The 24,644-nt window shown below is 45.7% G+C and overlaps 1 protein-coding gene across 11 annotated transcripts in view; it reads right to left on the bottom strand.

Moving 5' to 3' along the window:
* Positions 1-24,644, bottom strand: part of arhgap32b (Rho GTPase activating protein 32b) — a 78,273-nt gene that overhangs the window by 2,792 nt on the left and 50,837 nt on the right. For 4 of the 11 annotated variants that reach the window (XM_059009499.1, XM_059009506.1, XM_059009505.1 and 1 more), the window contains 15 exons: positions 24,069-24,146; positions 21,598-21,679; positions 19,977-20,027; positions 19,082-19,156; positions 11,560-11,709; positions 8,388-8,490; positions 5,767-5,911; positions 5,158-5,240; positions 4,771-4,878; positions 4,064-4,209; positions 2,954-3,155; positions 2,324-2,463; positions 1,955-2,029; positions 1,105-1,869; positions 58-677 (listed from right to left, as the gene is read on the bottom strand). In XM_059009499.1, coding sequence (XP_058865482.1) covers positions 58-677; positions 1,105-1,869; positions 1,955-2,029; positions 2,324-2,463; positions 2,954-3,155; positions 4,064-4,209; positions 4,771-4,878; positions 5,158-5,240; positions 5,767-5,911; positions 8,388-8,490; positions 11,560-11,709; positions 19,082-19,156; positions 19,977-20,027; positions 21,598-21,679; positions 24,069-24,146 — 2,823 coding nt within the window. Of the gene's footprint in view, positions 1-57; positions 678-1,104; positions 1,870-1,954; positions 2,030-2,323; positions 2,464-2,953; positions 3,156-4,063; positions 4,210-4,770; positions 4,879-5,157; positions 5,241-5,766; positions 5,912-8,387; positions 8,491-11,559; positions 11,710-15,280; positions 15,792-16,577; positions 16,893-17,693; positions 17,913-19,081; positions 19,157-19,976; positions 20,028-21,597; positions 21,680-24,068; positions 24,147-24,644 lie in introns of those variants that run through there. The other 7 variants (XM_059009500.1, XM_059009501.1, XM_059009502.1 and 4 more) reach the window with 7 other exon arrangements.

The following is a 24,644-nucleotide window of genomic DNA, read 5'->3' as shown; positions in this document are numbered from 1 at the left end:
AGCTACCACCATTTTAACACCCACCCATAGTCAGCAAAATAAAGCAAGTCTCCTCACCTGCTGTACGGCTGTTGGGGTCTCCTTCGGCGCAGTGGAAACTGGAACCTGGCCCATGGCAGGCTGCTGCCTCTCTGGGCTCCTGTGCGCTGAAGGGCTTGTGACTGCGGTGTGCTGACTTGGTGTGATGGGGCTGGCTGAGGTGATGGGGCTGGCTGAGGTGATAGGGCTGGCTGCGGTGCTGGTGCTGGTGCTGCTGCTGCAATGGCTTGTGGGGGTGGCAGTGATGGTAGAAGCAGCAGTAGCCACTGTGGCGTTGTTCATGATGAAGTTGTAGCTGGCTGAAGTGGACTGCCTAGTAGTGGTGACCCTGGCTGGGGTATATGCCGTAGCTGGGGCTGAAACCGGTGTTTCAGGTGCCACTCTGTCTCCGTAATCAACAGGGGGAGGCTGAGGCCTGGCAGGAGGGGTTTCAGGTGCTTCTCGTGGTCTCGGAGGGGAGGAGACGGGCATCTGGGGCTCTGGAGGCTTCCTCTGGGACTGGCTGGAGGCCTGCTGGGCGGATTCAGCCAGGGCCAGGGCTAGCATGCGGGCCGCATTCTTTGGAGGGGGAGGGGGAGGGAGGAGGGACACTGAACTGACGAGGGCCGGGTCCTGCGGGGAGTCCAGAGATACGGCTCCTGGGGAAGAACAAAATAGAAGGAGCTGAAATTCAAGGCAGTGGCAGCCAGGCCGATCTCACAGAGCAGGAGGTCATAGGACAGTATCAGGTGAACAGGTGCTTTGTTAAGCTTTCTCTAAAGCAGGAGTTCCCAGACCTGCAGCCTTTTGGTGTGAACCACCTGTGCTACCTTGCTGTTTGCTAAGCAAATGAAGCCCTCCTAGTATAAATTCATAAACTCGTTTACGTTTTAGCTGTGAAAAAACATGCATGAACAAAAATAATAATAATAATAATAATAATAATAATAATAATAATAATACATCTCTTAAGTATGACATGTTCAGCACTTGCCTCAGTGTTGTGTGATACAATGAGGTTTGGGTGATGCAATTGGGGTTAGAGAAACCTGTGCTGTGCATTGTATGCTCTGAAGCTCCACTGACCTTGCTGTGGCTTGCTGAAGGAGTCAGTCCTCTCCCTGGCTCCCTGCCCTCTGCTCTCCACGGCGGAGAAGCCCTCCTGCTGGCTGCCCTCGCTCTGAGGCAGCACGGAGATCACCTGGGTTGGGGGTGGAGGTGGGGGTGAGCGGCTGCCCCCGTCAGAGTGCGGCTTCCTCTGACTGGGTGGGGAGGGGGAGGAGATGCCCCCTATCATCTCCGACACCCGGCTGGGCAGAGAGATGGCCATGGGTTCGGAGATGGTCATGGGAGGGGGCTTTGTGGACTTGCGGCTGATTTTAGGGGACAGGGCGTGAACCATCTTCACTGCGAAAGACGTGTGCTTGGCGCCAGCTCTCTCCTCCAGCGCCGGGCTGAGATCGGGAGACAGGAAGGGGCTGGTGAATTTGTCAGGGGAGGGGGGCGAGGCGGTTTCCGAGTCGCTGCCACCCCCACCGGGGTCTCTGATCCGGGGCGAGGGGGGGGCTGGTTCGGGCCGGGGGGGGCTGCACTGAAAGGACATGGGGTCAAAGTCCAGGGTGGCCACACCCATGTCTGGTGGGCTCAGGTCCATGTCCTCTGAGCAGCGCGGGGGTGAGATGAGCGCAGGCACCCGGATGGGGCCCTCGTCCCCCTCGCTGTCCTCCTGCGGGACGTTGTCGTAGGAGTCGCAGTGGCTCCGGGACCTGTCCAGCAGGTCCCCGTTAAAGGAAGCAGAGAGCGCGTCACTGCTGGAGCGCGGCCTGCGAGGCCGGTACACCTTCGACTCGCCTGGAAAACAGAAAGGAAATGCATTGGATCTCTCGCTCTCTCTCATAAAAGAACAGGGCTGCTTCACAGAAATGCATGACACTACCTTCCACGTTGTGTAGAGAGGTGAGCGACTCCTCGCTTTTAGCAGAGCGCAGTGTGCCTGTATCACCTCTGCAACCTGCAGAAAAACAAAATCGGTGAATCATCTCTGTGCATCGTCCAAGAAACTATTGAGCATACGGCTCTTAGCGGCCACTACAGCAAGAGAACATTCACATTACATGTCTGGAATCTCAAAGTACTGAGACAAACTGGAGCCATCGGGGCAAGAGATCACGCTGACAAGGTCAGATGTGTTTCAAGGCGTCAGACTTCAGCGAGAAACATTGATTGATTGGTTTAGTACAAGCTGTCAATGTCTTGCCCCCCTGCCCACGATGGCTCCAGTTGTTAAAGCAGGCTGCAGTCTGACCTGCGAGGGCCAGGGCCTTCATCTCGTGGGGCTCGCTGCGGTTGCGCTGCAGCTTGCGCTTGGCCATGGAGGAAGAGGAGGACTTGCCCAGGTTGAAGAAGGACCGCCAGTTGCCCACCGGGGACTTCTTCACCTTCTTCCTGGGGAGCGATATTCACAAAACTATAAGAACACAAGAAAAGACTGGGAGCGAGAAAAGGCCATTCGGCCCACCGAGGCTCGTCCCTTGTGTCAGCACACCACTGTCCCATAACTCATTTAAAAGCACAGAATCTAGTCTTTTTTAAATGTCTCCAGTGTTTTAGACTCTACTACTTCACCTGGCAGGCTGTTCCATGCATTTATAACTCTGTAAAAAATTGCTTCCTACCTTCTGTTCTAAATCTTTTACTCGACTTCCATTTATGCCCTCTTGTTCTTCTCTCTGTGCAAAACTTAAAAGTAGTGTCCTGGTTTAACTTTATACCTTTTATGATTATAAAGACTTCAAATCAAGTCCCCCTCTGTATACTGAATTAAAAACCATCTCTATTTTATCGTTGCTTTTCAAAGCTTTGTGCAGGTTCTAGTGGGACAGGAGCAGAACCAGGGGTTCGAGGAGGAGCAGCGCAGCGCCCTGTATTGTGTTACCTCTCTGTAGGGAAGTCGAGGACGGTGTGGAACTTGCCCTGCAGGGCGGACGGCCCCTCCCCCACCTCAATGTACTTGCTGTCGGCCGTGACAGGGGAGTTGATCTGGGCTTGTGTCCGGGCCTGAGCCTCCTCCAGGGTCAGCAGCTTGGTGGAGGGAGTGGAGACCAGCAGAGACTTGGGCCGGGCCAGGGAGCAGTGTCCTGGGAGCAGGGGAGAGCGAGGGAGGGTTAGGAGAAGTTAGGAGGACGGTCCCAGGAAAGACCTTTTTCTAAATCCTTCACTAAACACAAGCTAAAATTAAAATTATCTTGGGTTTGTTTAGCTTTTTATTTTTTAGTGCACAATCAAAAAAAAAAAAAAAAAAAAAGTTACTACGTGTAAAAATCCAGAGGCATTTGTTATTGCTCTCCAAAGTTATTCTATTGATCTTCAAAATCTGCTCTGCTGTTTGAGTGTCAGTCTTTCCTTACAATCTCACACATGCTGTTCAAAGCACACTATCCACGACTGAGAAAAAAAAAAGCAAGCTCAGCACACTGCAGAATGAAAACAACCTCACAGAACAGGATCCCATTTCTATAGAAGTTCTTACCTTTAACACATACATATCCACCGACTACATGCGGGTGAGGATTGAAAGAAAAGAAAAACCCTGTATTACCAGCCTCCAAGAGTTAAGTTTTGCGTTTAACTTTATTTCACCTGCGTGGGAGAATCTCTCAAACAAAACCACCGATTCCTCTCTATGGGCGAGGTCAACTGCCTGCAGGCAACATCACTTACTCACGGTTTGAACTTGGAAAGACACACACGTGCTCACTTCCCAACACAGACACTCAACGTAGCTCCCAATATCACATTCACACCCACACAAACAGAAAACAGCACCTGCTTCCTTTTACTTCTGTACAGCAGCGTAATCGCGTGAAAGGTGCAACACATCCTGTAATACAACTACTGTATCGGCGCCTCTAGATCTCTATATTAATCCCAATACCTTATCTAAATGCACCTCTGTGCGACACGCTGCCACCTCCCTAAAGCAGTGCTGCCGTTTGCTTTGTTCAGTTTGCTAGGCTGTCCTCAGCAGCCCCCCTGCAGTACAGACCTGCTCCCTCCCGGATCAGTGAGCTCAGCTTGGTGCTGAAGAGCACGTCCACGTGGTTGAGAATGAACTCCACCACCACAGACTGGATCCGCACCTCCATGAAGGCTGCTGTGCCACTGAAGCAAGCCGACTCGATCTGCTTCGACCTGGGGGGGCAACAGAGACAAAAAAACACCTTCAGTACTTCTAAAGACACGACACATTTACACACAACGCTTATTCATGTCTCCATATACTAGGATTGCTTTGACATCTCATTGTATTTTTCATACCACTATACAGGGTATCCTGCAAGTCGGGGATCACATTCAATACTGTCAACGCTGGTCGTCTTTCCTGTGCTTGCAGGTGTAAACTGTCTAAGCAAACAGGAATGAATTCTGGATTTCGATGTGTGGTGCAGATAGTCAACAGGGTGTGGCTGGCCGATTAAACACAGAACAGCCCTAAATCGGCAATAATACACGTCACCGCCCATGAAGCCTGGCTTTTGGTATTATCTTAATACTGCACTTTGTATGAAACGCAGACAATGCATCTATATGAACGGGATTTCTGATAAAATAATATCTCCATGCTACCACACAAAAACGAAAACTGCTATTTTTGAGAACAGCTTTCCTGCAACAAATGAGAATGCCAGGTCTTGTACCAGCAGCGTATTGATGGAAAGGGACCATGCTGCTCACACAGCTATTGGCTCTTACCTGAGCAGGTTGGGCGCCCACACAATGGCCAGGTTCTTGCTGTGCATGTTCGTGACGTAACTGTAAGCAGCCAGGTGCGACAGGTGTCTCATCAGAAACTCCAAGGTCCTGGAAAAAGATCGCACTGCATCGTTTAACTTGTGACACTGTTAGCTGCTTATTAAAAGCACGTTATCTGAATTGAAGATTTCATTAATATCAGTTATTCACAATTCATCAATGAGAATAGAATGCATGGCTCACATCCAGCTATGTAATTATTAAAGGTGGCCCATGATGATGACCCATCTACAGGAGGTTACAAAGGGTATGTTGTGAACCACATGGAACTGTGCCCGACTGTGGTAACCACTCCACCCTGCAGAGGGTGCTGTGAGTCTCACTGACCTGTAATGGGGAGGAGGCAGCTGCTGGATGACATCATGGATTTTAACCAATCGCTCCTCATCGGTGGCGGCCGACACTGCATCCTGTGGTGAGAGAAAGTGTCAATAACCTGGACGCTAGTACAAGTGAATTCTGCAGCACGACAGCAGCACTGCACTAGGTTACAGTACCAGCAGTACTCAGCATGTTACACCAATTTAATGAACAAAAAAAATAATAATAATTATGCAAACAGCCAATAACTTTGCAAACATAACATACCCAAAACTGGGAGCTGTGCAGTTTTCACATATAAAAGATATGCTGTAGAAAAAAAAGCCTAAGTTTTAAGTTCGCATGCAGTCCCTATGCTCAGCCGCTAGAGGGAGACAGTGCCCTTCTGTTGCGAGTTACAGTTTCTATGGTATTGCAGTCCACGCCAGATTTTCTCCTCTGTATTCCAAAGCTGTATCTCATTAAAGGTTGTAATATTCTCCCAGCACTCTTTAGTCTAACACTGTTCTTAACACAAGGGCTCCTGTACACCCCGCCCTCATTGCTGGGATATTTGTCATTGCTGGGATTGTGATTACATGACTGGCATTGTGGAGAAGCCCCTGCTGTACTCACTGAGAATTTCTCATAGAGCTGGTAGGTGAGCAGGGGGTTGGGCAGCTCTCTGAAGTACAGCTTGCACAGGGAGCCCACGCAGTGGATATCTTGAAGGTACAAATCCTTTGTCAGGTCCGGAATCTGCTCCGAATCAAACTCGTGCCTAGAAAAATAAATAAATAAAGAAAAAAATAAACTACAAGAGGCAAATAAAAGCCCATATACAGTACATGTACAACTGAGTGTCAACATAGCCTAACCATGAACAGAAAACACCACCTCCACACACACACACACACACACACACACACACACTGCAGGTGGGTCATCTGGAGGACTGCATGCAGAAGAAACGAGAGCGCCATGCATTTTGGAGGAACACAGAAATATTCGATTAAGATGATAAATGTTAAGCAAGAAAACGCCTGGTCTCCGATTCCAATCTGAAAATCCGTGAGTCAGGAGCAAAAAAGTACAGAGATCAAGATGTACTGAAGTTAGGGAACAAAAACAGAGACACTGTTCCTGGAGCGGAGATCTCAATACGAGCCACGAGTAGTGAGGCGGGCACAAAGTAATGGGGACAAGAGCTTGGAACTGATCATGGGACACAATGTACTAAACTGAGGAACCCCCCCACCCCCAAAGCAGCAGACCCTTGGCACCAGTGGAAGTGTGCGGGAGCCGCTCTGGTTGGCTGAACCCATGTGCGTCTGCATCACCCACATCTCATGTTACACAGGAGACAGAGAGAAGCACGAGGAGAAGCGACACAATCAATCCAGCTGCTGAGAGTCTAGGATACACACGTTCCAGACGCCTCTATGGGCATAAGAACGGTTCACAATAATATCGAAATCTCATCACTGGATAGAGGCCTCCTTTTAGTTTCAAACACCAGATTATGAAAAGCTCTGCTGGTGGAATACGGTCAGCAGTTCAGTGACGAGAATTCAGAGATTCAAAAAGGAGGAAAAAGAATGAGGTGAAATGCCAAAGGCTCGGGACGGGGATATCTGTACAAGTCTCAACCAGAAGCAGAGATTCTTAACAGCGGCTGCCCCCATGGAGGGAACCGGAGAGACAAAACATCAACACAACGGTTTTACTTGAAATGAGGATCAAAATCAACTGTTCAGAGCAATAAATAAACAAGCGAGCGAATGCACAGGAAAATAAAACAGCTTTCAAAGTAAGTTACAGCCAAAAAAACAGAATCTGATAAGCAATAAAATATAATGTTTAACTGCAGACTTAAAATAAGCCTACAAAAGGGCATGTATATATATAATGGTGATTTGTGTGTGTATATACAGTATATACACACACAAATCACCATTCTGTATGTGACTGGAGTGCACACACACCAAAAAAACAAACCCATTCAGTGCTGTTTATCTACTATAAATATCCTGTTAATCCCAGGTGCCTATAGAATCCATTTGATTTTGTTCGGGATACTGTACTGGAGGTCGCAAGATAGGCATTTATTGAACCAGCTGTAAAAGTTATTAAGTGAAACAGAGTTTTGTCCTTGCCAGGGTTTAGTTTCCATGTGACTAGATGTATCGGCACCGTGGGATTATTCATGTTATAAAGCAGTGCTGCTGTTATCATGGCCCAGTATCTAGCATACCTGTGAACCGATCAACAGTCTATCCTCTCGGATTTCAAACTACAGCCCTCCCAGCGCAGACTCTGGACTCCAGCCAGAGACACAGGCATGCGGTTAGACACCTGCTTTGTTTTTTGCCAATTACAGAGTGAGGCAGTATCCTGTGCAGGCTGCTACTGTGGGATTAACCCTGACGGTTCCACGCAGCACCGGCTCAAACACAAATCTGATCTGAGTGGAAGGATTGGTTCCATGGCTAGCCAATGATGCTCCGGGGACCGTCCTGCTCTCGGTAAAATGAGTTCAAATCCAAAGGCATTTACTGGATTGATCATCAGTCTGAGGAGCCACAACACATGCCTCTCCGTACAAGCAGATATGTTCTGTATAACACATGAGCAGTAACCTTTAAAAACACACCTCGCACAAAACGTGAGCGCAGTAAAATACTTCACATCCGTCGGCTTTTATGATAACCCGAATAAAAAAAAAAAAAAAATCAAACATCTTTGGGAGGACGGCATTTGTTTTGTACCAGCAGGTTCTTCATTGAAACATCACGAAACCTGTTAATTCAAAAGCTTTGCCACTGAATGCGATTTACATGTGAGCGGATTGAGTAAACGAAGAGGGAAGTTAGATGTCAATCACATGCAGTGACTGACTGCCTTATCAACTCTCCAATAAGGATCTGTATTTGAGGGCCAATGTCCAATCTTGCAGAAAGACCTCTATAGTGAAATAGTCCTGCAGGACTTTCTGATTCCCTATTAAACCAGATCTATTTGTACCCACTCGTGACACTGGAAGTTATAACATGAAGTGTCTAAACCTCAGAAACGTGCTGCACAATTCACAGGCTTCGTGATGTTTCAATGCAGAACTACAGCATTGTAAGCCCCAATTATTATTTCAGCAAAGGCAGATATTAAGTGAGAATTGAAATCTTGCTCTAGGGAAGTGGAGCAAGCCCATTGCTCGTCTCCTCCTCGTAAGGGTTTACCGGGCTCTCAGGCTTTCTTACCGCAGTTTCTGGATGTTGGAGGCGATCCCGGAGAGCCGGTAGATCCCATCCACCACGCCATGCTTCTCAATGAACTCTGTGCAGCTCTGGAGGACCTGGGGGACTGCAGGGAGGGAGAGAAGAAACCATCAGTACAGCACCGCAGAACCAAAACCTACCAACTGCATAAGAGGAGCCACTTGAGAGAGTTTCGAAATCAAACCCGCCACTAAATGTCTGGCTTCCTGGCCGACATTCAAGCACTGGGTCGTACAGCCTTCTCAACCTCAGCAGAAACACAGTTAACTCCCATTTCAAATGTCCAGTAGTCCAACAAGGGGCTGACTCTGCCATGCTTTACCCCTCGGAAACTGATAATGGTCTTATCTTTCTAGTTCAGTAGCTACAGCAAGCATGACACCAAGTATCTGACGGCTTTATGTTGGTTTTGTGTATTCTGTGTAGCTGTCCTTGAATGACTGGAAGTCACAAGCAAGCAAGCCGGCCAGCACGAGGCCCCACTGGGAAGCCGTTCCATCGACCGCACGGGATGCAAGATTAACCGGTTTTCTAGGACGGCCTCAATAAAAACTGAGCCAATAACAGAATTAACTGAACTTGCCTGGCTCAAGAGCTCTCCGATGTCAGATCGGATTGAATGTGCCCATCTAGAATTTCACCTTTGTAAGCAGCGAGGTGTTCCTGTCCCCCTTCACACGACCGGTTTGGTTAAAAGCGCCCCAGTTAATACAGGACTTCTTCCTTACAGCAAGAGGAGCCGTGCTGTAACACACGCTAGCTCTTATTGAGAAGAGCATTCACTCCAGTGTGCACGGGGGGAGTGGGCAAATAACACGACCTTTCAAGCAGGGGCGTTTCTGCATGGACTCTAAAGCACTAAGAGAGAGAGAGACGTCAAGCACAGCAACAGCTAGGAAGCTATGAAGGACCCCAATCATGGCCAGCTGCTCATTCACCACTGAGATAGAAAGCGGGGGTGAGGAACTCTTAGTACTCTCTCAAAAGCAAAAACCCGAGCCTCAAAATGCAGGTCCCTGGCACAGACTCACAGCCAAGCAGCAAAGGCAACTATAAGCCATCAGTATAAAAAAACTATTTATAATGGCAGGCAGGATTAGGAAACACATGGAGTCGTTGAAATAGAAGAGGATAAACCCAGGCTAGGGCTCTCGTAAACACAGCTTTACAATGTGTGCTGATGAGCCTACCTGACCTTTAACCCTCTGAAGTGCACTTGTTGCCACAGCAATCTTTCAAAGGCCCTCAGGCCGAGCCGAAAGAAGGAGTGGTCTAGCGAATGCTTCTGATTACAAAACAGGGCTTTGAAAGTACTGCTATATACTGCAGAACACGATGCAGTTTCCTACAGTCAATAAATGATTCATGACAAACGGCTCTGTCTAGGCTAAATGTAGCGTGACAATATTGGGTCTGAAGCACTAAATATTTATTTGTTGCCTGCTGCTTTTGGCAGCCAGATGGGAATTGCATTGTTGCATTATTTGTTATAAATGTGTAAATTGACTCATCACTGAAAATAACCCTCTCACTCATAATACCATCTCAATAGAATTCCTTACCACAGCAATAGCAGCCATGGGACAGTTTAGAAGTTTGTTTTTTCACACATTTTGACCATCAACTGAAACTCCATTGTTAAAATGGAAAGCGTCTTTATATTGAAACATACACTAGATCACAGAGGAACAGCACATGGCACCACAGACCTCACCCAGACGTTTACAAATAACCTGAATTACACTGAAATTAGATTCTTGAGGTAGGAAATCCTAACATATCTATAAGCAGTATTATGAATTGTAAGAACACCTGCACACAGAACGTGGCAGACAACACCAGGGGATTAGCAGATCAGCTCTATATTTTTTTGTACTCTTCCCTCTCCAGCCTCACACTGCACAAGCAGGTTAACTTAAAACACAGTTCTTCGCTGCCTGACTTCCAGGTGTACCAGACTGGTCTGCCTGGCACTGCTAATGGAAACCGAGAGCTTGCTTACAGGCTTGTGTTTGCATCTCTGTTTAACATAATCTCATGAGAGAGGGGCGAGGGAAAGCAATGCCAACGGGTTGAAGAGATGCCCTTCCCTGTTCAGCACACACAAACAGGCACTGGACCCTTACAACGCGAGGCTGGAAGCGCAAACAGCACGAGAGAATGCCATGCAAAAGGCTCAGAGTGTCACGCACTTGTTAGATCACACTTCTGAAGCGTGAGGAAACTCAGTGGCAAGCAGGGAACACACACACACACACGCACGCACGCACACACTACAGAGGCCTGTGGAGCCACACGGAAACACCAGCAGGTATGTTCAAGAGACAGACACATGAACTGTGTGGAAATGAGGGACTGAAATCAGGCAACACAACTTGCGATTCCAAACTCGTGGAAATTGTGCAGTTTCAACTTTAAGATGATTGGCAAAAGGAGTACAGATAGTGCCACTGATAATAAAGGTTTCTTCTCCCCCTGACTTTACACAACCTGTTCATTTGTATCCTGTTTTGTGTCCAGGCTGCATTCACAATGAGGCCAAGGGGGCAGGACGTAAAATTACCCACGTGATGCAACTTAATGCCTCTGCGACCGGTTTGATAGATTTTCTTTTTATTTATTTTTCATTTGGAAAATGAAAACCTGTCCGGCTGCTTTATTTGCATAAAAACAAGTTATCTGCAGGCAACAGGTGTACACAATAAGGGTATATTTATATATCCTGTTGGGTGTGGGTGCTCAGTTCACCTGCCCTTGAATGTCAGTAAAATAAATACCAAAAAACACCAACAACAGCCTATAAAAACTTTAACAACAGTTTCAAATTCAGCAAGAACTGCAAAGTAAACCCCAAGGGGGTTCATGGTTGGACTGCTCCATTAAAAATGATGCCGTGTTTAGCAGTCTGATCCAGTCCTGGTTTTACTAGGAGCTGAATAAGCTTGTGACCTCTACACCGTGGCTAATCAGACTCTTTAAAACCTGGAATGGAACTGCTATAAGAGTTACAGTTCCATCCGTGTAATCATGTCGTAACATCACCCAGGAGCTCTGAACGCTGCTCTTTGAAGACACTTCATTACCACAGAAGGAATCCTTCAGTATGCCTGTTTGGGTAGTTCTGCACGCAGACGTCCTGCAGACTGACGCTTACCGTCATGTGCAGAGTTGAGGAGGTGCTCGCCCAGGTCACAGCCGAACACCCGCTCCCTCAGGATCCCGCGCTGCTTCAGCTTCTGCTTGGTGGGGCGAGACTTCATGAAGGTGCGCAGGAACGTGATGAGCTTCCCGTGCTTTTTCGACACTGCGGAGGCAAGAGCAGCTTCCATTAGACAAGAACACGCACTTTCATGCAGTAGTAGCTTGCCTGAGACCTCAACCCCCGCCTGCAGGGCTGACTCTTGAAATAAACAGACCCTAATCTCTGGTCATTTCTTCTGTCAGATAGTCCTGCTTCTACATGTGCACACGAATGCAAACACACACCCACACACTATGCATAAGCCTCACAGCAAAGCCAGATTGAACAAATATATGTTTTAAACCTGAACTTCTCATAAGTACTGTACAGACCTTACGCTTATATATAGGAATTTGTTCACAGTGGAGAAGCAGGCTCATATAACACCATAATGATAAAAACATTTTTAAATGGTTCTCACTCTCTCGCCACGATTTTCACAAAATACATCAATAACTCGGGTCTATGAAGGAAAAAAAAAAAAGTTTTGTTTCCAGATGACGAGAGAATAAAGTAAACGTTTGGCTGGCTGCCAAACCTTGTCGCCTCCGGCTGAAAGCCGTACATCTCAAATGTTCTCACCCATCAGGCTGACTAGCCTGCTCTTTATAAAACTAAGCAAAAAGACTGTCTTCAGCAGACCAGAAATAATGTGCCCCGCTGTGCTGAGCCTTGTAGAACAGGAAATGAACAAACGCTTTAACAAGACAGGCTTACAGTGCTTCCCTTCGCCAAAATCTAACTCTCAATTATTATACTGGACAACAGTGCAGCCTCCCCCACCGTGTGTCTGGTTTACAAGACCTGAATAAAAACCGATTCAAAATACAGGCTGAAATGGACTTGGCCCGCTGGATCGGAACCAATTCAAAATACAGGCTGAAATGGAATTTATCAAGTACTTGAACCGATAAATATCGCATGACGTACGTGTGTGTGTGTGTACGTGTGTGTGTGTGTGCCTGCCCTGAAATCACATCTGAAGCCAGGTTCAGGGCACACACCTGCCTCAATTACATGCAACAGTGAATGTAATAAAGAAACCACACCTGACCCTACCTCTTTCCCACAGGGTTCACACAGCTACCTCCCTGATGAGGAATACAATACAGCTTGATCACTGGCGTCTGCAATTTAACTTTGCTTGCTTTGTCTGGTAGACTTCCCCTTCTGTTGGGTTTGGTTTGTTAATGACTACCTCTTTGAGAAGAAATGAAGACCCCATGGAATGAATACCTGGACCAGGTGTGGATTATACGAGGAGGAAGAGGAGGAGAGTGAACAACTAACTGCAGATAAAAATGTGTCGCACGTTCTCTTTAAAGAACATCATAAATGACTCCTTGAAACCTGACTTGTGCCTATTGTGCTCCAAAGATAACAATCTCTAAAATGAGTGTTACCCGGACAGCATGCAAATCATGCATCAGCCACCAACACCGTACAGTACTGCTCAGGGGACACTTGTTATTCCCTGCCTTGCGAGCTCTCAATATTCCAGTACTTTCAACTGCGTATTAAAATGAACGTCTTAAAAAAAAAAAAAAAAAAAAAAGATCAAAACAGAAAGAAAAGGACACGCTAGGATCCTGAAACAGCCACATAACATAAAGGGGAACAGGTAATCTTGTACAAATGATACGTCCACGAGTCAGACTGTAGGATGCCTACAGCACTTAGACACAAGGTGGGCTACAACCTATACTTAACATCTATCCCATTGCCTCATTCTTGTTCCATGAGAAACCGCAGACTCGGTATTGTGTTGATTCCCTCAGAAGCTCACTGGATTACTATACTTTCTTCCAGAACCACCCCCAGCCAAGCAAATGTAAACATGGCAAGTGAAGTGACCCCTTACTTTACTGTCAGCTTTCCCTACATCTTTCCATGTTGAAACCTACTTGACTTTAAAATCAGTTTCCCCACCAACACTGCTTCAGCTATCTCTTTACTGTGGCAGCCTTCACAGACTCTACTTTACTGATCAGCTGCAGCAGTTTGCAATGGGGGCAGACTGGCTGTGTCTCACGATGCTGTGCAAGTATTCTGGGTTTGCACCAGAAGCTGAGAAAGCAAAATGAATTTCAGGCCGGATCACTACTTTGACTTGGAATAACAACCCTAAAAACGAGAGCCCCTCCTGATTCAATGCCGTTTCACTGCTCAAAAGCTTCACGATAAATGTTAACAAGTGTTTTTAGACTGAACTGAGATCTGCAGTACAAACCCATCTTGGAAAGAGGTCTGTCATTTGAACAGTCGCTGCCCAGCCACGCATTTACCAACACATGTTCTCAGCAGCGTCAGTATCAAGACTGATCACATGCTTCAGCGGTGAAGAACTAGTGGAGTTAAATCTGATCTAACCAGAGGGTTTTTTATGCTTCAGTGGTGAAGAACTGCCTCTCCCGTATCCATGGAAACGGGCTTTATTCAATGACGTCACCACACAGTGTTTGCACACTGGACTGCAGCCTCATAAAACTTTTTTTTGTAGTTTTACAATAGGTAGATGCCACAAGCATTGTATATTATAGGACGTATCCCCACCCCTCAAAGCCAGACCATCGCAGAGCTGCAGTTTGAACCCAGGATCTACTGCCTTGCGGGTCAACTGTTACACAACGAGGGCTCATTTGACTATTTTTTTTATAGAGGTCTTATCTGCAATTCAGGCATGTGCAATCTTTGGCGCTTTCCTGTAGGCCGACATTACTCAGGTAACCGCATTTCAAACAAGCACAATGTACTATCAGTACTGCGTTAGATTACTTTACAGATGACAGTGCTTACTGTATGACGTCACTATCGTGACGATTACAGTTTTACGCGAACTGCACCTTTAAATAATATAAGGAAACCCCGTCTACTGCAGGAACAGTGACATGATCTTACACAGGCTTTAGCGATAGGACCCCCTCCCCGTTCAGCGTAAGAGCTGTTTTCACTGTGGTAATACTGATGCTTTGGTTACATGCATTATGTGTAAACAATAGCGATTCTCACGCTACTGTGTGCTCTGCACCGCATTTCCAGGGAGGGGTTGGGTATACCTCAGCAGCTGTGGCCATGATGTCAAGAATCAAGTCAGGACTAAAACAAATACACTTCGGCAAAGCTAGAACAACTGGCACTTACTGTTTTAGTGAAGGGTTACACTCAAAACACTAAAATCAGCCGAATCCGTCATTTACACGAGACGTACTTCTCCGTGTTGTTAATGCAATGTATTTAAAACGTTTAAAATATACTTTAAAAAGTCGTACAGCAGAATAAATTAGCATTTTCTATTTTATTTCTAAAATGGCTAACCTAAGCGTATCCTCTTACAAAAAGCACAAATTAACTTATACCTGCGTCTCGAGATCGTAACAAAGGATGACAAACAATAAAAGTGACGTCACTATTTCACCACCAAATCTGCGATTGCATAAACGGGGAACTTGAAACCTCCGTCAACTCACACGAAACGAAACACCTGGTAGGTTACGAGCATTACACTGCATTATAACAAGCCCATATTTTATTGTTCTCAAAGTGCCAACAATGCTACATTCTGTCTGCAATGCAACTAACGCCCCGTTTTTAATTTCACTCAACCACCAAGAAGTTTAGCTACAGTACTGCTTACCTGGTTTCTTCAGCTTAACGCCTTAATCTTTCCAAACAGTGAAAAAAAAAAACAACACCACAACTATAGTGCAAAGAGAGCGTGACTGCGGTGATAATAATACCCGACGCCGAGCTACAGTACTCAGCACTAAATCAGCCACCTCCGGCTTCCAACAACGCGTGCTCAGCAATCAATTCTCAGAGCAGATTTTAAGAGTCACTCTCTCGGTGCATTCCAAGCACTCCGTACAGCCAATGCGATTGAACCCCAGGCGCGCCCTCCCTCTGTCTTACTCCAGAAACCACCGGATAAAAGCAGCAGGTAACTGACGTGCAGAGCGGTACAGTAATGCTTAATCCTCAACTCTTTCACGAAGTCGGCTGCGCGCCCCTATCAGTTGTACAGCCTTATCTCAGGTGGATCATTTGTGCTTCGTAATCGGTCTATTCTCCTGCCCACGGATCTCGTATTTTACACAGCTCCCAGACCCGGTGTCTGTTTACAACAAAACTGGTTCCACAAGCACCGCCCTCACTTCCTCACGCAGGTAAGTCATTTGCACTCAGCGGGTCATTTCAGTGGCTGGATCCGCTGTCACTCACGACCTCACCTTGATCGGAACTTTACCTTTCCCACTTGCACTAACCCCTTTTTAGAGTTTATGGTATGGTCATGTGATACTATATGTGCGATTTAGAACCTCTTATCTGATCATGGTCTATGGAAATGTTATGCAAATTACATTTGAAATAACATAACAAGGACTTTGGAGGGCTGGTGACAGATTATTGTCATCACCATCATTACCAGTAACACTAATAACATTAGCAGTCTTTTAAAACCTTGTTCTGCTATATAAAAAGCGATTTTATTAGCAGGTTTAAAACAAAAGACAAGGACTGAAATAATTGCTTGTTTGTGTGTGCTTGGTAAGAGGCTCCACCACTTCAGAAGCTTCATTTGCAACCATGTGTAAATGTGTTATCAAGAGACTGTGTTTTAGCAGCTCAGATTTACAGCCACTGAGCTGCCCGTCATAATGTGTTGTGTCCTTGTAATTGAGAAACGTACGGATTCCTTTTTTAAAATAAAGAAAGCAGTCTGAAATGATTAGGCTCTGGGCTTCAACACTGTTCTCCCAGCCCCACACATTAATATAGATTAAAATCACAGGGTCCATAATAACCCCACACAACAGAAGAGGAAATGCTACAAACATTTCCATTGAGTTGCACATATAATTGCAATAAGACCACCACAACATGGACAGAACCCCCCCTCCCCTTTTGTTTTTAAGAAAAAAAAAATATCAAACCTGCACAATAAAAGGTCTGGTTCCTCTGCATTTTAAACAGTGCACTGCGCTGCCTGGGCTGTCTTTATGCCAACAGGCTGGCTGTCCTGATTCTGAAACAAACGTGAGCAAAACTTTCCAAGGCTAAAGCGAGAGGGCACTGTAATCACTGCACTCGTTTGAAAGGCAAGGTTTCATTCCAGAAACACAGACTTTCACTTCCTCCTCCCTGTTCAACCAGAACAAAAGACTGCACAGCTCCGGGTTTACTTACAACCTGGAAAAGTACTTTACTGTGCGGTTATTACCCAGCATGCCATGTCTCTGTTATGAGATATCCACACTGCCTGGGGCAACGGCAATCAGGTGATGCTTAAACGTGAACCTGCAAGACTTCAGTCCAACCCGCTGGAATTGAATTACCAGAGCTACAATGACAGAGAATGAACCCAGCGCTGTACAGTTAGAATGCAGTGCAGCGTGTACGAAAGCATGAATACAGACAGCTTCCAAATGAAGGTTCTGCCCTTTACTCGTTTCAAAGTGAAAAAAAGATGACAAATTAAAACAAACTTTACAATAAAGGGCACGGTAAAACAAGACTACACCGTGAGGTGAGCATGGTTAGAATTTTATTTGGAAAACGTGACTGTTACAATACTTGTATGCCATTATTATTATTATTATTATTATTATTATTATTATTATTATTTTTATTACTTCAAAGTCATTTATACTGCTGAACAGTAAACTAGACAATTTGTTTTATAACTGTACCCTCTCTAATAACTAAAAACAAAAAAAACATGCTGCTTGTTTTGGTCAAACTGTTCCATTTTCAAATTCAGCTCTCCCCTACATTTCCACTTGCAGCACTTTGCAGATCACGACAGAGGTAGAGATCAGTTGGTATAATTGCACGGTTTATTACAGCTGCTGTTTGGTTGGATTATCCCTGCACAGAAGTGTTCTGATTTAATGTGAAACATTCTGAGGACTGCTCTTCACAATCATGTAACGCTCTTGAATAAAAAAAAAAAAAAACGTAGGCATAGGTCTGTGTGTCTGTATATATATACATATAGAAATAAAAGGTTTAGAAACCACTTCAACAAAAACCAAAAAGTTCACTCTTACCTTAAAAGATGGGAACTCTCCTCTCCATACTGGCGTAAGTCTGCTATGATTCTTTTATACAACACAAATCTGCCCTCCGTTTTGTAATAAGAACTAATTGAGCTGCAGTTGGGCTGTCAGAACAATACGAAAAGTATCACTGCAGTTTTGCAGTAAATGTTACACGGGCTGACTTCAAACAACCCAACAGGCTTCTGCTGCTCTGCTGGGAACTGCAAGCAAGCTTACTGAGGGTTTGTGCAAGTGTGCTTTCATGAAGCTTAAACTAGCCCTTTGTATCCCCCTCCCCCCCTCCCCCCCCACCTACACACACACACGCACACACGCACACCAGCTCCCCTGACGCCCAAATGGGATGGATGCACAGACGTGATTTTTATCACATCCTTCCCCAGTTGTTTTCTCTGGATACAAGTCATGTACCTGCAAGTACTGATCTGCAGCTGTCTGTCATTCACAATGAAGCAATGCATTCCAATAAGCCATGCACTGTATCACCTCTGTGAGCTTCAGAGCTACAGGATACCTGACCCTCGCTGTTTAAATGGATGCATTGGAGTTGGGCTACTAAGAGGATACCTGATGTACCACATTACTATTACCATCGCTGACTTGTGATTTAATAGCACCACTTGATTAGGCAGAGATGAACCAGCATTAATAAAAATAAAAATCCTATACACCCACACCACTCAGCAATTTGACATGGCCTCACTATAGCGGCGTCAAGCACAGGAATATGAAAAATAATAAACAGCTGAACATAAAAAGCAATGAGGTAATCCCCTCATGCCTAATGCAAAAATTGAAAAGGCAAAAATTAACAAAAATCTAAAAGAATAAAAGCCACAGGCATATAATGCTGTGCATCCTCGCCACTTGCTTTGTTATAGAGCAGCAATGCTCCACCCCCACAGATCCAGTCACTCACAACGGCAACAGGCAGTTTACTACACAAACTTCCATGCACTGACTAAGACTACAAAATGCTAGAACTCGGTTATAATGAGAAAGAAAAGTATTAGTGTAATTAAAACTGCCCTAGTGTTAGTATGGGGCTACTGTGTGCATCTCAACGCCTAGTGGTTGCACTTTCAGGGGTTCAAGGTGCTGAACCTGGGTTCTAATAGGACCTGGTGTTCCACCGCCAGTGCCTTTATTGTGCATTTTCACCCCCCCCCCCCCCCCCCCCCCCCCATCCCCAAATATTTAAGAGCCAGATCACTTAATGCCTGCTGCCCTGAGCAGCTCCAATCTAAAGAACACGATGGACCTCTGACTGTTGCACCAGCAGCATCGCTGTTGTATAAGCGACAGGCAGTGTTAGGTGTTAGGAGGTTAGGGTTGGGTTAGGACACGCTGTAACCACAGAAAGGAGGGCTGTCTACCTGAGCTGAGTGTGTAGTGGTTTAGAGGGTCAGGCACCCATGCAATACCTGGCTTTACACTCTCCATCTCCAAATCTGCATGCAGGGAGCCCGGAGGGAGGGAGGGAGGGAGGGAGGGAGGACAGGGAAAAAAGCACTGAGTTTAGTCTGAAACCTTCAACGATAAAAGCACGAGAAAACAAATTAGAAACAGCAGACCCACTTCAATTGCCAATGCTGATCTACATTTTAAATGTTCTAATGTTACATTGGGTCTGTACTTATCTAACTGGACTCAACAGACTACAGCATAACATCTGTAATGAATTAAACAAAAGCAGGGCTTGCCTGTGTGGCAGTGCTGTTTGTTAAAGGGACCGTGCTAACTTTTATTTTCAGTGTTTGGTTTTTTTTTTAATGAAAATCACCAATTCAGGTCATGCCCAAAGGTCTCTAGTCTGAGTGCGTGTGCTGCAGACAGCATGTACGAGTCTCTGATGTTGTGTCTCAATGCTGCAGCGAGCATACAAAGCAGAGGCAGGCAGAGACTCCTCTGCAATATTAACTACACGCTGAAGCCAGAGACTTCCATGTGGGTGCGTAACCACATGCAAAGACACATCACCAACGAGTTGTGGTTTCAGCGAGAGTAAAACAAACGTGGCGATGCAGACCAACAACTGAACTTAAGGAGGACTTAATAAACTGCTAGCTGTGTAACATAACTTGTCTGTTTCCTTTATGGTGCAGATTGCACCCTGGAATAAAAATCTCTTTGATAGACAGCGGTCAGGATGTTACAAAATCAAACAATAAAAAGGGAATATGCTGGAATGGACTTCCTGGGGCACTGAGAAAGACCCAGAGGTGTCTGTTGGAGTGCCTGTTGAAAAGCAGGGAGGGTACCAGGACGTACAAGGTGGGAAGAAACTCCAGGATGCAGGCCGCAAACCGGAGCTGGGAGAGGCTGGGAAGGACACAGCAAAATAGAAACAAAATTAAAACATGCAGGGGAGGGGGTGAGGAGAGCAGGGGAGGGGGGGTGAGGAGAGCAGGGGGGGGGGTGAGGAGAGCAGGGGAGGGGGGTGAGGAGAGCAGGGGAGGGGAGCAGGGGAGGGGGGTGAGGAGAGCAGGGGAGGGGGGTGAGGAGAGCAGGGGAGGGGAGCAGGGGAGGGGGGTGAGGAGAGCAGGGGAGGGGGGGTGAGGAGAGCAGGGGAGGGGGGTGAGGAGAGCAGGGGAGGGGGTGAGGAGAGCAGGGGAGGGGAGCAGGGGAGGGGGTGAGGAGAGCAGGGGAGGGGGGTGAGGAGAGCAGGGGAGGGGGGTGAGGAGAGCAGGGGAGGGGGGTGAGGAGAGCAGGGGAGGGGTTCACATGTCAGACTGACATTACAGGAATCATCGCTGCCAGATTCCAGGGGCATCACAGTGTGTTGAATCTGCTGGCTCATAGCTGGATCCCACATCAGGAGATTCCCAGCACAGACTTTACAAAAAGCATCTCATTCACAAGTGTCAAAATCACACAGTTAATAAAAGACATCTTCACAGATTCAACAGTTTATACAGAAAAGATATCCCACTTCACCGTGCTGCAAAGCAATGCTTAAGAAGAGTGTTTTGCAGCGTGCTTCCTAATCCCAGAACAGAGGCTGATAAATGAGTGAATTCCGGTTCTGGCATCAATCTGGGAGTGTTTGAAAAGCCTCCATATTTCACAAGAATAACACAAACACTGAAGCACTCAAACCACACCTGAAACACTGCACCACGTTTATTAGAAAGGAGCCGTGGTCAAATCTGTATTCACTTGACAGGGATAGAATATAAACAAGTCATAATGCTTGAACCACAAGCTGCTGCTCAGGATTTCTGCTACTGGTGAAAACACCAAGATAATAATGATTTTTAAATGTGGCACGATGACCAATTACCAGCTAGTCAATATGAACATTACGAAATCTCGGAGTGAAACCTGAGGCACCAGAACTGCTTTCCCTTTCCTGTCTTCTCATGCTCAGAATAGCTTCTCAAAGGGACTGGTGTTTACTTCATTAACTCTAAGAGACACAACTAAATGAATCCAATGTAAATTAGCAGACAAAAAAAAACTAAACAAAACAAACAAATGGTTTGTTCGTCTGGTTTTATTGTCTGCCATTTATATATAGAATTTCTATTGTGGTAAGCTTTCAGTTGAAATAGTCAATTGTCAGGCGGTCCAGTGGTTAAAGAAAAGGGCTTGTTACCAGGAGGTCCCTGGTTCTAATCCCCGCTCAACCACTGACTCTGAGCAAGTCACTTGACCTCCTTGTGCTCCGTCCTTGTGCAATGTCCTGCTCTAGCACTCTAAAACAGAGGGATGCATCAGATGCAATGGTTTTATTTTAAAAGGTACCATATGGAGAAACAAAATCAGTAAATGTCACAGTGGCATCACATGAAAAACAGACCTCCCCCCCCCCCCCCACCCCTCGCCCCTCGCCCCTCCCCTAAAATCAAAGCAGCGACGCAGAGCACCGTGGGGTTGTTTAAAAGCCTACCTGGTTTGGGCACGGAGCTGGTGACTGACTGGGGAACCTTGTCATTAATCAGCTCCACACACTCACTGGGAAAGAAGCCCACCTGCAGAGAGAGAGAGACACTCCATTATGTGACTGTATCTGAGAGGTTCAGTGCAGCTTTTAAAAGGGACGCCCGTTGAAGGGCGTACGACAAACAAATCAAAGTTGAAGTTACTCCCTGAACTCCATACTGTAACCCCCCGCCCCATGTTGTAAATGTTTTTTATAAATGCAAAAATTGTAATAAGATGGCATACATTTTAGAGATGAAACTGTACAACTGTTGTAATGTGTAGCATACAGGCTGGGTGTGCTGTGAAGTTTAGCTTGATCAGTGAATCGTGTGTTTAGAAAAGCCAAGAAATGTTCTCCTTGGGATGGGGGAGTTTGTTGCTAGATAACTTCACTCAAGATTACTAACCTGAATTTTATACACACCCTCAGAAGATATTTGTAAAAAAGTGTTTCCATAATTTACGGGTCTGTGTTTATATAAACTTTGGCTGAACTTTTTATTTTTTGTTTTTTTCAAATGCTGCCTGTTTCAAATGTTATTTCTTTTTGAAAGTAATTAACGCACACCCTTCACACATGAAGAGAAGTGATAACTCCTAGCCAGTGCTTATCTGGCAGGCTTCATCAGTGGAAAGCTGTGTCGTTGAATTCCTTTAACACGTTTCCACATTCCACAGTGAAAACGGCATGCTGATTACAATCTGAACCCACATTTTATTACTTAATATGATAGGACTGCGAAGCAGCCTCAAACCTTGAGAGAGTTTATTTTGAACTGTCCCAAGTGCCTGCATGTGATCCCTGCTCAAGCAATCGTACCATTGCACAAGCACGTTCTTCCATGTACAGGGGCAGGGTTAAACAGAGCACACTGCATTCAGGAGGGTAATGAAGAATCACTCACCACAATTAACACCAGTTTTTATAAATTGCGAAATTATCTTTTTATTCTGGAAGTAGCAATCACAAGGCAACGTCGAAGTTCTCAGATTTCGTAATCTCCACATTTGTGGGGTTTAAGGAAATGCATAGACTCTTTAATGCTGGTTAATTGATTTACTTTCCCAACACGGATTCAAGTAGATTTTTATGTATCTGTATGAACTCTAATCTACAAGGCCAGGAAACTGGAGACCCCCAGTTTTTATTTATTTAAATTTAGATTTTAGAGCTTTTCACATTACATTATATTTAATCAGTTTATCCAATGGGGGTGGGGGGTCCTGTTAACAGGCAGCTGAGAGAGAGAGAGACAGAGACAGAGACAGAGACAGAGACTGCCCTCCAGTGGAAATAAGAGGGAAAAGATGTACCTGTGTGTACCCTGTATGGGTGTAACTGTGTGTCTGCAGAAACTGCAAGATTACTGCATACTGCACGCGCAACCTGATACTGTAAATAGATCTTCAGGTTGTAAACATTCCATTGAGATTATTCCCATGCAAAGCTGTTGAACTGCAATGACTTCACTGTAGATATTACGGATCCTGTACTTGGCTGGCTTAATCCACATTTAGAAAGCAGGCTTTGCAATTGCTCAGATTCAGCCCGTCAGTATGCTTTGATCTCTCCAGCAACTAACTACAAGCTGGTTTCTATTGGACTTGAATGAAAGAGTTCATTTTGCTGGGTAGCCGCTTGACCGAGGAAAATCCACACTGACAGCACGGGATGCTGCAGTTACATAGCTAGAGGTCATGTTTATAAAGCAGAGGCATGGAAACAGAAGAGTGTCACTGAAAACAATGAAGGAGAGAGGAGCAAACTTCCAAGCCAGTGCACTTCTCAATCCACACAGCTAATCCTTACAGGAGCAAAACACTACTGGAATAAAACACTTTCCAGGGCTGCATGTTCGGTCAAACAAACACCGTGCAACAGATGTGACAAACGAGGACTGCTAATGAACGGATCTGTCCCTGCAGTATCGCAAATGCAGCCCTGATGTCACTGTTCCTTTGTGCACAGACACTAGCTCTGTGCCATTATAAAATTACAAGGACAGAGTCATTCAGATGAGGAGGCACTCCGCGATCCATTTCTCAACCTGTAGTTAATGAAATCATCCAGCAGAGACTGAATTCATACCACCCACTCTATTGATGGGATAAACCAGGGCTGCACAAGATAAAAGCATTAGGGAACCCAATTACACAGCCCTGTATTTGAAAGGAAGTGAAAAACCAAAGGCACATTTAATGAGAGGAATACAACTAATAAAAAAAAGAAGAGCAACCAAAAATTCAGCAAAGGTATGAGGTTAATTCTTATACATATTTCTTGTTTTGTTTCAATGAATAATATATTTATTTCTTGTGCTGTTTCAATAAATAATAACATGTGTTTAAAACAGTATAAACATCCAGAAACGCTGGGCAGTGGGCTCTTTATAGATGTGTGTGTGTGTGTGTGGATGCTCTTGGTCCCAGACTCACCTGGAAGCCGTGTTTCCCTCTCCACCACGTGGTGTCCTCTTTGGGAGGCATGTCGATAACCGATACGATATCTCCCACCTGAGAGAGCAGGGGAGGCAGTCAGTGCTCATGCAACAGCGGAGAGTACAGAGGATCCAGCAGGGTGAACTCCAGGAGCAACATGCTGCCCAACATAGGAGGCTGTGTGGTCCAGTGGTTAAAGAAAAGGGCTTGTAACCAGGAGGTCCCCGGTTCAAATCCCACCTCAACCACTGAATCATTGTGTGACCCTGAGCAAGTCACTTAACCTCCTTGTGCTCCGTCTTTCAGGTGTGACTCTGCAGCTGATGCATAGTTCACGCACCGAGTCTCTGTAAGTCGCCTTGGATAAAGGCGTCTGCTAAATAAACAAATAATAATAATAATAACATGCACAAGACTTACTTCTGTTGTCTCAGTCACTTCAAACTCAAACCCTCTTCAACTGCCTGATGAGCGCAGCTCCTTTTAGAAAACTTTCAAAGCTGTCACTTTCACAATGCAAGCTTATCTTATTCAGCAAGGCCCTCGCGGCACCTCCTGCGATCTGCGCAGTGA

This window comes from Acipenser ruthenus, chromosome 39 (assembly GCF_902713425.1).
Source record: "Acipenser ruthenus chromosome 39, fAciRut3.2 maternal haplotype, whole genome shotgun sequence".
NCBI lineage: Eukaryota > Metazoa > Chordata > Actinopteri > Acipenseriformes > Acipenseridae > Acipenser > Acipenser ruthenus.
This window is presented reverse-complemented; position numbering and strand designations above follow the sequence as displayed.